At 36.6% G+C, this 15,276-nt stretch overlaps 1 protein-coding gene across 1 annotated transcript in view; it reads left to right on the top strand.

Moving 5' to 3' along the window:
• LOC113856135 (THO complex subunit 2) overlaps nucleotides 1-15,276 on the top strand; it is a 30,753-nt gene that overhangs the window by 8,484 nt on the left and 6,993 nt on the right. The window contains exons 11-22 of the mRNA XM_027487821.1: nucleotides 5,073-5,148; nucleotides 5,646-5,839; nucleotides 6,470-6,550; nucleotides 7,238-7,445; nucleotides 7,556-7,792; nucleotides 7,888-7,968; nucleotides 8,064-8,183; nucleotides 8,286-8,345; nucleotides 11,048-11,175; nucleotides 13,908-14,004; nucleotides 14,114-14,242; nucleotides 15,130-15,233. Of these exons, the coding sequence (XP_027343622.1) occupies nucleotides 5,073-5,148; nucleotides 5,646-5,839; nucleotides 6,470-6,550; nucleotides 7,238-7,445; nucleotides 7,556-7,792; nucleotides 7,888-7,968; nucleotides 8,064-8,183; nucleotides 8,286-8,345; nucleotides 11,048-11,175; nucleotides 13,908-14,004; nucleotides 14,114-14,242; nucleotides 15,130-15,233 (1,515 nt within the window). The remainder of the gene's footprint in view (nucleotides 1-5,072; nucleotides 5,149-5,645; nucleotides 5,840-6,469; nucleotides 6,551-7,237; nucleotides 7,446-7,555; nucleotides 7,793-7,887; nucleotides 7,969-8,063; nucleotides 8,184-8,285; nucleotides 8,346-11,047; nucleotides 11,176-13,907; nucleotides 14,005-14,113; nucleotides 14,243-15,129; nucleotides 15,234-15,276) is intronic.

Genomic DNA, 15,276 nt, shown 5'->3' with positions numbered 1-15,276 from the left:
TAGAGCATATAGGTCATATGCACCAAGCTTGTTACATATGTAGGTAAACCGAGGATTCCTTAGTGACTTAGTAAATATGTCTGCTAGTTGATCATGGGAATTGACAAAACTAGTAGATATTTTCCTGAACATGACTTTCTCTGCAATCAATTTCAATTTGTTTTGTTCTTTCATGGAATACTGGATTTGAGACAATGTACATGGCGGCTTGATTATTACATATAAGTGACATATGTGTGACCTCTCCGAACTTTAGATCTTGAAGCAACTGTTTGAGCCATATAAGCTCCTAACTCGCTATAGCTATAGCTCCATACTCCGCTTCTGCACTGGACTGGGCTACAACATTTTGCTTCTTACTTTTCCAAGAGACAAGGTTATCTCTAACAAATATACAGAACCAGAGGAGGACCTTCTAGCTATGGGAGATCCTGTCCAATATGCATCAGAATACCCCATAACTTGAGTGTGTCCTTTGTCTTCATATTCCTGGAGCTCCTTTGATGTATCGAACAATGCAAGTCATTGCATCCCAATGTTCCTTATATGGAGAGTTGAAAAATTGACTTACTATGCTCACTGCCACTTAGATATCTTGACAAGTAACAGTGAGGTAGTTTAGCTTTCCTACTAATCTTCTGTACCTTTCAGGATCTAGAAGAAGCTCTCCCTGATTTGACAGGAGCTTGACATTGGGATCCATGGGAGTGTCGACTGGCTTGGAAGTTAACATTCCTGTTTCTTCTAGAATATCCATTGCATACTTCCTTTGGGAAATGATGATCCCATTTTTGGACTGTGCTATTTTTATTCTAAAAAAATATTTGAGTTTGTGAAGATCTTTTGCCTGAAAATGTTTGAAGAGATGCTACTTTACCTATGCGATGCTACGATGATCACTATTCGTAATGACAATGTCATCAACATAAACAACTAGGTAGATACAATTGGTGGGTGGGTGAAGGCAGAATGGTCAGCCTCACTCTGAGTCATGCCAAACTGTTGAATTATAGTACTGAATCTGCTGAACCATGGTCTGGGTGACTGCTTGAGGCCATATAAAGATTTTTGCAGTTGACATATAAGATCAGAAGACTCCCCCTGAGCAACAAAGCAAGGAGGTTGCTCCATGTAAAGTTTCTTGAGCATATCACCATGTAAGAAAGCATTCTTGATATCCAACTGACAGAGAGGCCAATGACATATGGCAGCAATGGATAGGAATAGTCACACGGAGGGCAATTTGGCCACGGGAGAGAGAGTGTCACCATAATCCAAGTCGAAGATTTGAGCATAGCCTTTGGCAACGAGATCGGCCTTAAGCCGATCAACCTTGCTGTCTGGACCAACCTTGACCGTATACACCCACCGACAACCAACAACTTACTTCCTTGATAGTAGAGGAACGAGGTCCCAAGTTCCATTGTTCTGTAATGCACACATCTTGTCTAGCATAGCTTGTTGCTATCCTGGATGGACAAATGCATTACCTGCACTCTTAGGAATAGAAACGAGGACAAGGAAGAAAGGTAAGAATAATAGGAAGGAGAAAGACGATAACTTAAAGAAATATTAGGAGGAGAAGGATTATGAGTTAAACGTATACCTTTTCGAAGGGCAATGAGAATGTCAGGTTCAGAGGGCAGGACTGAAAGATGAGGCGAAAGAAGTGGCTCTAGAGGTGAGTCCATGGTGTTGGTAGTGCTCGGTGGCTGCAATATAGGGTGAGTATGACGCTGATATACTTGTAAAGGTGGAGGAGATGGGTGTGGAGGGGATAAAGATTCCTCTGGAGAACAAAAAAGGATTGAAATAGGGATAGTCGTGGATGAGGAAGACTCAAATGTAGATGTGCTACGCTCAAAGAATGGAATGGACTCAAAGAAAGTAACATCAACAGAGATGAAATACTTGCGAAGAGTAGGGGAATAACACTTATATCCTTTGTGAGATCGTGGGTATCTAAGGAACACACTTATAAGACCAAGGGGAGAGCTTGTCAATGCCAGGACCAAGAGCATGAGCTAAACATGTAGAACTAAAGACTCGAGGTGGTAAAGGATGAAGAGAGTAGTGGTGGTATAGAACTTGATGAGGGATTTTACCTCGTAAAACAGAGGAAGACATGCAGTTAATGAAATAACACGCAGTAAGTACCGCATCACTCCAAAATTGATGTGGAACATGAGAGTGGAGAAGAAGAGTTTGAGTGGTTTCAAGTATATGCCTATTTTTGTGTTCTGCAATTCCATTCTGTTGGGGGTATAAGGATAAGATGTTTGATGTAACACATCATGAGATGCCATAAAGGTTTGAAACTGAGTAGACAAATATGCACGTGCATTATCACTTTGTAAAGTGCGAATAGAGATATCAAATTGATTTTTTATTTCATAAAAGAAAGATTGAAAAATTGAAAAAATTTCTGAATGTTCTTTCATTAAATATAACCAAGTACAATAAGAAAAATCGTCTATAAAAGTAACAATGTAGAGGAAATACGACTTGGACTCCAAATATCTGAATGAACTAAAACAAAAGGGGACAAAGTCTGACTCATAGTGCAACTAGAATTACGAACATGTTTGTCTAATTGACATGACTCACAAGACAAATACTCTAACTTAGAAAGACTAGGGTATAGCTTTCAACTTATCAAGACTTGAATGTCCTAATCGAGCATGAATCAGAAGTGGAGATGTTGTTGCCAAACCAACAAGAGAGGGCTTGTTGAGCTGATAGAGACCATGGGACTCGCATCCGGAGTCAATCATCCTCCCCGTACTTCAGTCCTGTGTGTTAAAAGAGATGATACAATCAAGAGACCAGGTAAAGTGACTAATGGACAATAAATTAAAGGAGTCTCGAGGACATTAAGGATATTGTGAATAGAAAGAGAAGGAAGAGGATGAACAACACCAACACCTTGGGACTGAGTTTGAGAGCCATTTGCCATGGTAATAGAAGGTAAATAACTAGAAGAAAAAAGGTATTTATTACCAGTGATGTTATCGGTGGCCCTAGAGTTAAGGACCCAAGGGCTTGAAGAGTGAGAGAGACCAACAAAGGAATTATCAGTGTGTACAACAGCAGCAGTGGAACCGGAGGCCTGACGATCGTCATACCATTTCAGGAAATCGTCATAGGAAGGTGATGGATGTGGATTCGAAGCCAACGGCAGAGTAGAAGTGGATGAAGGAGACACAGAACTTTGGACCACCTGGGCAGTGCGAGGAGGTTGACCATGTAGAGTCCAGCACTTATCAGTTGTGTGTCCCGATCGGTGGCAATGATCACACCAAGGACGTCCTTTGCCGCCCTTGCTCTGTGGAGGTCGGTTGGTGTTGCGAGAAACCAAAGCTGAAGAGTAAATAGGAGTAGGAAGCAAGGGCTCAGAGGAGGTTTTGGAGGGGACACGAAGGAGGGTCGCCCAGGTACTTTTCATAGTAGCTTCTGTGAGGCTTCATAGGATCTGATCACAAACATGAGACTATTCTGGGGTCAAACCATATAGAGCCAAGGACATGAAAAACTTCTTGTGATTGTCAAGTTCTGCATCTGGAGTGGCAGTGTGAGGAAGCAATTCGTTGAACTCACAAAGAAGGCTAAATACTGAGACAAGATAGGTCGACATAAAATCTTTAATCTGATGGGCACTAAGGATAGTCACGAGGTCTTCACAAACTTGGTAGAGGCGCCGAGAATTGTTTGTAAAGAGTTGGTGGGCCTGTGTACAAACAGTTTTGCAGGTTTTGTGAATGTAAAAGATATCATGAAGAGATGGCTGAATGGTAGCTTAGATGATACAGCACAGCTGGGCGTCAACCTTTATCCACAGAGGATGGTCATCCTCCGGGACATCGTTTGCTGTTTGGGTGAGATGTGTCTCATAACCCTATCCAACAAGCCAAAGTTCAATGTGAGAAGCCCAGTAAGAGTAGTGCTTACCATCCAACTGCTCAGAAGAGAGAGGTGTAGTGACATGGTTGGTAAAAATCTGAGTGTCGGCTTTTGGAGTGCTAGAGGCAGCCATTGGTCAGCGAGAAGAGAGAAAAAATTCCCAAAAAGCTGCGAAAAAGGGCAAAACAAGGGCAAATAGATGTCCAAACAACTAACTGAGACCAGATACATGTAGAGGAGAGAGGGGGCAAACCCCGGTCAACGGCGTCAGGAAAGGACGGCGGACGCGCCATCACGCTTGGAGAAAGAATGTGGCGCATGAGAAAACCAACAAAGGAGAGGGTGTCGCGTGAGGACTCTAATGAAGGCGCGGTTAGCGAGGTTCGGCCGATCTAACAAGGGCGACTACAACAGCAGGGTTGCCGTAGTGATAGGAGGTTGGACAACGGCGGCAGCATCGCCGGAACAATGGCAGACTGGCGGCGACGTCGGAAAAAATGGCACCGGTGAACAGTGGGTCTCCCAGGAAGAAAAAATGAATTAGGATTGCCTCTCTAGGTTCTAGATATCATGTTGAGAGAGAAAATATTGAATCTGTGTGTTTTAGGGCACAGTGGAGTTAATCAAATTTATAGGGAAGAGTACATAATTACAAAATATACAGTTACTATATTTACAAGATTCTAATAGATTCTAACAATCTTATTTACATTGGTTGGTTTTATTTTGTGGAGCATTAAGTTTTTTTAGAGGATTTAAGTATTCTAGTATATCTGTTTATTTTCTCTATCTCAAAAGTAGATTATATACACTTGCTTACTTAGCTGTTATTGTGTTCTTTGCTATCTTTTGGTATTTTCTTTTCACGTGAATATTTTCTTAAATGATTTAGTACACCATTTTTTCTAGAACTGAGGATGATGGTATTGTGATGTTTAGGCAAGGGAAAATTATGCATATTTGTTGGGGCACTAACTAAGTCATGCATTGTTGCCAAATAATAAATTTTGTCTTACAAGTCATGCTAGAAATAAGCTTATTTGTTTGGGATACTAAGTTGTGTTAATTTGTGGTTCATATGTACTGCTAATCTACTGTGATAATGCAGCTGCATCTGGACCGGAGTTACATTATGTAATGTACCAACCTTCTAATTATTGTTTTGATTCCAGATATGCCCATTTACTTCCCAAGGATGATGAAGCATTTGAGCATTACAACACTTTCTCTTCCAAGCGTCTTGATGAGGTATTTGTGCTTATAATGAACATTTGATTAGTTTTTTATACTCAAATTATTATTATTATTATTAGTTTGGGATAAAATAAGTTTCGCATTAGGAAGAAAGAACAGAAAGTAAATCGGCTAGCAGAGATAAGAAATTCTGCTATAAAAAAATTGGAATGGAAATGAGCCAAAATGTCTCAAAATTGCAACAAAGATGTCTAGTCATTCTGTATTTTGGAGATCAGAACAGTTCTGTCTTGTATCATTTCAATTTATCTAATTGGGTTGGCTTGTGAAAAAATTAGTTTAACTAGAATCTGTCAACTCTCAGTTCTTATTTTTCAATTCTTTTGTTTTTACTTCTTTGCATTAGTGGATATTTGATGCTTGAAGCATGATGGTGCTAGTGTTGATTTTGCCTAATATTAACACATGGTGTTTTCTTTTGATTGTATCCTCTATTGTTTACTTAGTTTTGTCTAGTTTGATCTCTAAAAGGTTGACAATCTTTATAACAGGCTAATAAAATCGGAAGGATAAACCTTGCTGCGACTGGAAAAGATCTAATGGATGATGAGAAACAGGGGGATGTCACTATAGATCTCTTTGCTTCTTTAGACATGGAAAAAGATGCGATTGAGGAGCGGACAACTGAGTTTCAAAACAGTCAAACTTTGGGCTTGCTTACTGGCTTTCTTTCAGTGGGTGACTGGTATGCTTGATTTATAAATCTACTATAGCATGTGCTGGTATAGACGGTTATTATAGCACGCTCTGTTGTTTTTCCTCTTTTGGTTGCTTTATTTATTTGCGTCTTACAAAATGGTCAGGCCTCCTTCCAAGCGGTCATAAAACTGCTTTGGATACTGTGTCAATGAATAGTATATATAGTAAGTGCATGTTTGGTTCAACTTATTTTGGAGCAAGTATCATTTTTTTGCCAGCTTTTTGAGAATTTTTTTGAAAAATAAGTGATTTACCAAAATAATGGGTTCTCAAACAAGCACTAAGCTGTTCGGATATATATAATGGATTTTAATTCTTAATGATTATTATGAAAATTGGTTGCACTGTGCATGGACCATGTAGTCATTTGTCATTCTTTCATAAATTCACACATGTATCAGTGTGGCTTTTAACATGGTCACTTAGTCTGAGTCATCATCAGGTGTGGTTATTAAGATATATGACCGTTCTCAAACTATATGAATTTCTGCTTCAGTCCAAATGAGTTTATTTATGGCTCAACTAGATCCTTCTTTTTGTACAATATACATGCATTCATTGAATTTCTCTCTTACATGTATATTTATGTGGTCTTTTGCTTTTTTTCCACCCGCAGGTATCATGCACATATACTATTTGAACGCCTTTCGCCACTCAATGCAGTGGAGCATATTCAAATATGTGACAGTTTGTTTAGGTAAAGCTTGTGTATACTCTCTCATTTGACATTAGCATGGAGAACATACAGTTGGGTACATTTGTGGACCTGTATGTCTGTTGCATGTATTTATGATAAATGATAAATTTACTTTTCTTTTTGGATAGTGTGTTTTTGTAAATGCATGTTGACATTGATGAGGATGTCTGTTTATTTTTAATAGAGGTTGAAACACTATAAGGAAAAGGGAAATAAAACTAGAGGGTGGATAAGATATCCTCTGAAGACAAGCTATCTCATAAAAATTTCACCATTGCTGTCCAATGTTTATGCATATTAGAAATGGTCACTCGCTTGAAACTGCTACGATAACAGCACTTGAGGGAAGCCATATAAGCTATCTTATCCTGAAGCAAATGGCAAAGGAGATGCCCTTGAAGATGTAACATACTAACATCACACACCAAGTACACCAGAGAACTGCACAAACTGCACGCTGGCTCCAAATTTTGCCCCTTTTTCTTCCATAGCTTTTTAAACTAGACTGCAATTAGCTATTCTAAATTTATACTAAACCATTCATGATGATCCCTGTCTTTTCATAGCATGTGCCTGCATTTAACAGCCTGTATCTTTGGGCCTTCTAGTTTTGACTTTTGTTTTGGTCAACAGTTTGAATGTTTGTTTTCACTATAGCTTTAAATAATAATAGAGATCTTCATCCAGGCTTATTGAGAAGTCAATTTCTTCAGCATATGATGTTATTCGTCACACCCATCTTCAAATTCCTGGATCATCAGGAGGCAGCACTGATGTTATGGATGTAGATAACTCTTCAGGACACGGTTCTTTCATAGATCTCCCAAAGGAACTTTTTCAGATGATTGCTTGTACTGGACCTTATCTCTACCGTGATACTATACTGTTGCAGAAGGTGTATTAAGTTGTTTTGATATTCTGTTAGCTTCATTCTCCTTAGTCGTTTCTATTATTCATGCTGATAAAGACTTCTTCTCACTCATTTTCCCTCAAAAACATGAGTAGGTTTGTAGGGTGTTGAAAGGTTATTACCTTTCTGCTCTTGAGCTTGTAAGTCACAGTGATGGTGCCTTCAATCTTCAATTTCATGTTCATGGAAATCCTCACCTCCATCTTAAGGATGCTAGGCTAAGGGTGGAGGATGCTTTAGGAGCATGTCTACTACCTTCTTTGCAGTTGATTCCTGCCAATCCTGCTGTTGGCCAGGAAATTTGGGAACTAATGAGTCTCCTTCCTTATGAGGTTCTTTTTATTAATCGTTTATCCTTTGACTGGATATATTGTTTAGCTATTATCAACAATCTAACAAGTTTGGTTGATAAATGTTGTCTATCTAGGTGCGATATCGTTTGTATGGTGAATGGGAAAAAGATGATGAGCGTATTCCAATGCTCTTAGCTGCTAGACAAACTGCAAAGGTGTGCAGTTCTATGCATGTTCGGTACCATCTGTGGTGAATGTTGCAATCTTGATCCTTTGTTATCCTAATTCTCTATCCATTGTTTATATATAGTTGGACACTAGACGAATTTTGAAACGGCTGGCAAAGGAAAATTTGAAGCAGCTAGGTCGGATGGTTGCAAAATTGGCTCATGCCAACCCCATGACTGTCCTTCGAACAATTGTTCATCAGGTGTTAATTTAGTAGTGCTTGTAACACTTTGAAAACTGAACATACCTGCTTTTGATGATTTGCATTCTATCATTTTAATTTTTCAAATTATGTGATATGCAGATTGAGGCATACAGAGACATGATTACTCCTGTAGTGGATGCATTTAAGTATTTGACTCAGGTATGTGACTGTGTGTGCCTGTTTTACTTTTCTTCTATGTTTGGTACATCTATTAGTGATATCATAATGTGTGACCTCGTAATAAAAAATATGAAACCTACATTGTTTGGGGTAATTATCCTTCATTAGGCAGTGTTTAGAATATTTTAGTGCCTGATTCTTTGACGTAATTGATTATGATTCAATTCATTGTATAGGGTAAGAGAAAGAGAACTAGATCTTTTTCCTAAAGCTTTTGTTTGGCAGTTTGAAGGGAGAGGGAAGGGATGGGTTTCAGGGATGAGGGAGGGAGAATTTAACTCCCAAACAAGGCCTAAGGGAATTGCTATAGCCATTTACTCACTAAGGCAATATTTTGGCTGCCAATTTACCAAGCCCTAGGTCTCCCCCTCATTGATAGTTATCAACAACAGGATATAGCAATGTGGAGCAGCCACCGGCTGCTGCAAAGTTTGAATAGCGGTGTATAGCGGTTGCAATAGCAATTGTAATGGTGCTAGTGTGAAACTTTTCAAAAGGGTCATTTTTGCACTAAATAAAATTGTTTTGTGGAACTATTTTAGGGGCAAAGATATTTCCCTTCTCCGTTATAGAATTTAAAAATCCCTACCTGGATCTAGTTTCCCACGCTTCTACCGTGCAACACCCACATTGCAACCAGCAACATTTTTTCTTTGTTTCCTTCACTTTAATTGTTATTTAGTTATATGTTTTGCCTAAAACCAATGACTTCTTATTCTTAATTATAAATGTGTCATGAATTTTGAGTATTTTTTAATTTTTAAGCATTTACATCTATATATTATAGATTATTTAATATATGTATATAGAATTTCTAAGTAGACTAGTAGAGGTCTTCCCACTATGCACTATTCCACTATAATGTTTTTGGGGTTGGTTGCAATGCATAGTTATTCTATGCTCGTACCTGGATGAAATCTGATATAGAGTAAAAAATAAAAAGGATATAAAGAAACACTAGTTATATTATTGATCTGTGAAGTCACAATCACAATTAAATAAACTAGGTATTTAACAAAGTATATGATTAAACCTAGGTCAAACTCTAGAGAACACTTCCATTTTCGAATATGACTAGGAAAGACATGTTTGGGAGATTTTATCATGCAAAAGTAATCAATTAATCAAAAGGCAAAACGAAAATTGTTTCATAAAAATCAATTAACAAAGTTCAACTTAAGAAACTCTCATGGTCTAATTCGTCACAAATTACCAAAATAGATGCAATTCGATTCCAATTTTGTTAATCTTGAATTATCTACATGAACATCTTCAAGCATTTAATCAATATACATGCACCAATCAGCAATTGCACAATTAATGCTACGTAAACCAATCTAGATCCTATTTGATTAACCTTAATCTCAAATCAAGGATCAAGCCTCCAATTAAACCTAATCAAATCTAAATTGATTAATGTCAAAATTAATTAGGCAAATTTTGAACCATTAAGGTTCTATTCTAATCAAATCAAATTAATTAAACTCAATTAAGTTTAATTTGAAATAAATTTAGAATTGAAAGGAGGAAGAATCCAATTTCAAATTCATAGTTTAAACACAAAACTTCAGAATCCAATCATTGCAGTGAGAAGTTCCCTAGGTTGATTGCAAAATTAGCTTCTCATGGTTATCTCCCTGGATGCTCAAAATCGAGAAAATGACAGAGTTCAAAGAGAAAAGAGAGATCCCAAAAACAAAGAAAAGTGTATTTAGAAATTATGAAAAACCAAGTCTCTTTTCCGATTCTTCTTACAACCTGAAATAACTGTGTGATACAAGTGAAATTCCTAAGCTACTTCTAACCCAATTAAAATCCCTTTGAATAAGTTTTCCAATGACATAGAATTTACTTGATTTTGGCCTAAATTGAATGAGAGATGTCCACTTAAGTGAGGGATGGTCTTGCTGTCCAACTTTGAGCCCAATTTTGAACTTGAATTTGATCGAATTAGCCAATATGCATTTCAGAAGAAATTGTAAACCTGTCTTAGGTTTTCAGAGCCACCGAGATCGCCCAATTCCGATATCTACTACTCTAGATATTGCCTGTACAAGGGGGAAAGATCAGGATATAGAAAAATTCAAGAATTAAACAACAAATTCATGTAAATCCAATAAAGGCCCAACATCATAAAACATCATTTAAATCATGAAATTAAGCTCAATTAACATTCAAGAAGACCTATTATACACTTCTAATGATTGTTTGAAAAGCAATTTATCAATTACCAGAGTCGTGTAGGGATAAAAAGAAGCCTTCCATTTAGTGAGAAGGTTGGTTAACAAAGATGTCTCAGCCTCTGGATTATGGTTTTCCACCTACTGGAACATCTAGATAAATAACAAAGAAGTTGATCCTCTACATTATTGCTCACAAGGCCATATCAGCCAAATTACCATTTGAATCAAATCCCTTCTCAAACTGATGAAGACAAAATGAATTATCATCTTCTAACTCCAAATGAGAAGCTGTAGCATTTTAATGATCATTGTCTTTTTTTATGTTGATTTCACTCCTATAAATCATCCTGTTTTTCACTGTATGTGGTGGTGCTTTTCCATTTCTCCTTTTTTTTTGCATTTGTTTTTGTATTCATTATGTTTTGCTTTTTGAAGTTCTTTTTTATATCAGTAGATAGTTTTTAACTTGGAACTTCATCTACTTTCTTATTGTAACAGCTTGAGTATGATATATTGGAATATGTTGTGATTGAGCGCTTGGCCCTTGGTGGACGTGACAAGTTAAAGGATGATGGCCTTAATCTGTCAGACTGGCTGCAATCCCTAGCTTCATTTTGGGGCCACTTGTATGTATATTTGTTCCTTACCATTTCCATTATGTTCAGATGATTGAGATATGAGGTTTGGTTTATTTTTTTCATGATGGGTGTCCTGTACATCTGGATAATAATAGGAAGTAATTATGAGCCTTATTGGGTTTGCCATCAGAATGTGACTGAATTTTGTTGGTTTGTATATTTTATTCTACTGATTAAAGCCTTACCTTAATAGCAACATAATTGTCTCAGCAACAAATTTTGAGTTTTCATATGTTGTTTAGGTGATTTTGTCTTTTCACAACCATTTCTTTCAAGCTCTAATTTTATTGGAATTATTTTATTCTAAAGTGATAGTAGCTGATAAAGACATGCATTTGTCATGTTTGTACATTTACGCCATCCTATAGAATTTAGATATATGTGGGATGCCTTGTATCAAATTCCAGGTTGCAGATCAACCTTAGCAAATGCAGGATTACTGGACATAGCAGCATTTTATGTCCCTGAGTGTTAATGTCAGATCAATTCACCACTTGGCTTGCCAGTTGTTGGGCATGCACAGACAGCTGTATGATGTGCGGTTTCTGGTATTTGTTGACAGATTTTTTGGAAGGGGTGTTAATTGAAAGGGCAGGACAGTTCTGTGTTATTCTTTAAAAGTTCTATTAGTCTGTTCTCCGTATAATTTTATAAGGGAGATTCAAAAAGTTAAGATATGCCATTTAAGATGTAGAAGTGACTTGTCAGCTGCAATCACTTTACCATGATTGATGGAGAATTATCCTATTTAAATGAAGTTATGCATTGAGTTGGCTTTTGGTCTTTCTTTTGTACCTTGGAAACGTTGGTACAGTTACCGTATATATACTCTTAGTTAATGGAGATGAAAGAATGGGTAATTACAAAATGCAATGGGATCAGTTGGAAGTCTTCGGGGGGGTTTTTTAATGTGAAGGATGATCTGTTCTGTATGCATGATATCTATGATTCTCAATGTTTTTTGGTCATTTCTAATGTCAAAATATGGGATGACCAATTTAATGACAATTTATGGGGTATTTTGTTCAAGAGGAAGACAGATCCATATTACTGTGTCTTACCTTTTTGTCTATGCCCAATACACGATGATTTTAAAAAAATTAGGGGAACAAATTCCTTATCTGTTGGTCATGTAGACTGGGTGGAACCTGAACTGTTACTGGGTGGTTGCAATGTGATGAGTATTCGGTCTTGCTGAAATCTAACTGTTGGACATAATTCTTAGTCCTTGGTGTTGGGCTATTAATAGTTAGGTTTGGATCTATCTGATGAGACTTCGATTGATAGTAGCATTCTTGTGTCTCCATTAGTTATTACTTTCCTCTCGTGATGCTAACGGAGGCTGTGAGATATCAAAGAAACCATTAACTCTTTCAGAAGCTGTTTGTTGTGTATACTTACAAATGGACCTAATGAAGGAGTAGTACTGTTAGATATTATATTCTTTCTTCAAATAAGAGGAAGACAGAAAGTACAGCTTTTTATTTCACTTTGTCAGCAGTAGTTTACTTGATTGATCAACAATAGTTCAGTACAGCAGGATGATTCATGATTGTGTTGTCGGTATAGCACTCCACTGAGATGCCCATCTTCTGACGAATGGATAGCATATAGTTTTGTAATATCTGGTCTAAGGTACATACCTCAAAATTGAAGAATCATATGCTTGGGGCTTCATTATTTTTTGCTGAGCACCTGTTAAATCCTGAACAACTTTGGGGACCAATATTCTGCTAGGAATTTGTTTTTGCCTTGGAGGGATGGGGATTGAAATACCTGGAGCAGTTTGGTTTGGTTATTTTCTCTCTCTCTTTCTCTCTCTCTCTCTATAACGTTCACTTTTTTTGATGTATGTAATATTGAGTGTGTAATAATATAATATAAATTATAATTCAGTTTGATTATATTCTGCATTAGCTTTTTGAATTCCTTGGTTTGGTGTACATGGTTTTAGTTTAGCTCCTTCAAAGGGCTGTAATTGCACTATTGGTTTGCCACTTTGAGCTGTAGTTGTTGCCTACTGTGCTCAACACGTGATACAGAAAATGGATTGGTTGGAACTTTTTTCTGCTTAATAATTTGTAGAATTAATGTCAAATACAAAAGAAAATTGCATGAAAGGTCCATCGACTTTTTATGATTCGGTAAAAAAAAAAAAAGAGATAGAATAACTTAAAAAACATTGTTTTAAGTAAATTTATTACTTAATTGATTAAAGTGAAACAAAAAACATAAATTTAAATAAATAGTAAAAGAACTAGGAACAACAAAATAAATTGGTAGATTCTGTTGTCTGTTAAATATTGTGCGCAAATGTAAGATCTAATGTGCATACTATCTTGACGGAATGTTACATTGGTTGCATTGTTGAGTGCATTTGTCATCTGTGGGTGATAAGAGAACTTATTTCCTCTACAATGTGATTCAGCAATTATTTCATCTAATTTTGGTAAAGGTCTTGTGATATGTGTAGCAATTATTACATACCAAGTTAAAAGGGTTTTCACTTGACATGGTTCTCGTTAAGAAACTGTGCATATAATTTCTTTCTGGTTTACTTTAAATTATTTTCTGTCAATGCTGGTGTTAACTTGTAATTCATAGTTTATCTTTATTGCTTGTTTTTATTCAGAATTGAGCAAGATCTATGTGATTATTGCTTCAAGAGGCATGATCTTCTTTGAATGTTTTCATGAGCTCAAGTCATTTGTTCATTATAGGTGTAAGAAGTACCCATCAATGGAATTACGGGGCCTTTTCCAGTATCTTGTGAATCAGTTGAAAAAGGGGCAGGGAATTGAGCTTGTTCTACTGCAGGTTTTTCTTCTTTGTCAGTTTTTTCTATTAAAGAATAATGTCATGTGAGATATGGCTCATGAAAATCCAAATTCTTGCTACAAATAAATATTTTTGCTGGTTGTTTTAGGAGCTTATTCAACAAATGGCAAATGTCCAGTACACAGAGAACTTGACTGAGGAACAGCTGGATGCAATGGCCGGGAGTGAGACTCTCAGATATCAAGCAACATCTTTTGGTGTAACTCGAAATAATAAGGTACAAAAACTATGACTTAAAAGATTTTGGAAAGCAAGAGCTTAATGACATTACACTTTGGACATATTGAAATTCTACTCCAGGTGTAAGAGAGACAGTTTTGTTAGTTGTGGCACTTCACTGTTTTAATTAGCACTGGCTCAGTTGTTTGGTCTTTACTGATTTGCCTGGTTAATTAACACTCAGCACATATGGTTTTGGAAAATTTTGTAAGACATTTATACAATGAGGACTGTTCTATTGTTGCATCATTGATTGAGCCTAAACATGAACTTCCTGTAAGTGTGAATAAGTAACCATTTGTTCGATGATCTCTTTCCATTATTTTGCTGGAAAGAAAGCAAAATTAGTGCAGCTTTGTCAAACACGGAAAAAATGTGGGTCAAAATTCTACTGGAGAATTCTCATATGATAGTGTAATACAATCTGATTTTCAGCCCTGAAAAATAGCTAAACTTCAATAAATGCTGTCTATAGCAAGGCTATCCTAATTAAAGTTATAATAACATAACTACATAATAACAGCTGCATAATCATGCCTATAAATGCTATTCTATAGCTGGGCTATCCTAATTAATGAAATAATAACATAACTAAAGCTGTACAAACATGCAGGATCCACTGATTTTGAATGGCCAAATAATCTGCTACTAATTACAATTATTCTGTCAGTCAACTCTACTGACAAACTGCTCCTGCTTGACTATTGTGTTTGGTGTTAGTTTTTTTGTTCTCATATTTAACAGGCTCTAATAAATCATATATTTTGTGTCATGGGCTTCTAAATTCTTGTGTTAGATTAATTATTGTGGAATGATGCCTAGTTTCAACATGTGACTAGTTTGTTGACATGGTAAGTTACTAGAATTATCTAATAATAAATGCAGGCATTGATAAAGTCTACTAGCAGGCTTAGAGATGCATTACTTCCGAAAGATGAACCAAAGTTGGCGATCCCCTTGTTACTGCTTATTGCTCAACATCGTTCTCTGTAAGCTCTAAAATTTATAAATGTTAGAACTAGAAATCAAGAT

Source organism: Abrus precatorius, unplaced genomic scaffold (genome assembly GCF_003935025.1).
Source record: "Abrus precatorius isolate BTA unplaced genomic scaffold, Abrus_2018 Scaffold11, whole genome shotgun sequence".
Lineage (NCBI taxonomy): Eukaryota > Viridiplantae > Streptophyta > Magnoliopsida > Fabales > Fabaceae > Abrus > Abrus precatorius.
Note: the sequence above shows the minus strand (reverse complement) of the source record. Positions and strands in the feature narration are given on the sequence as shown.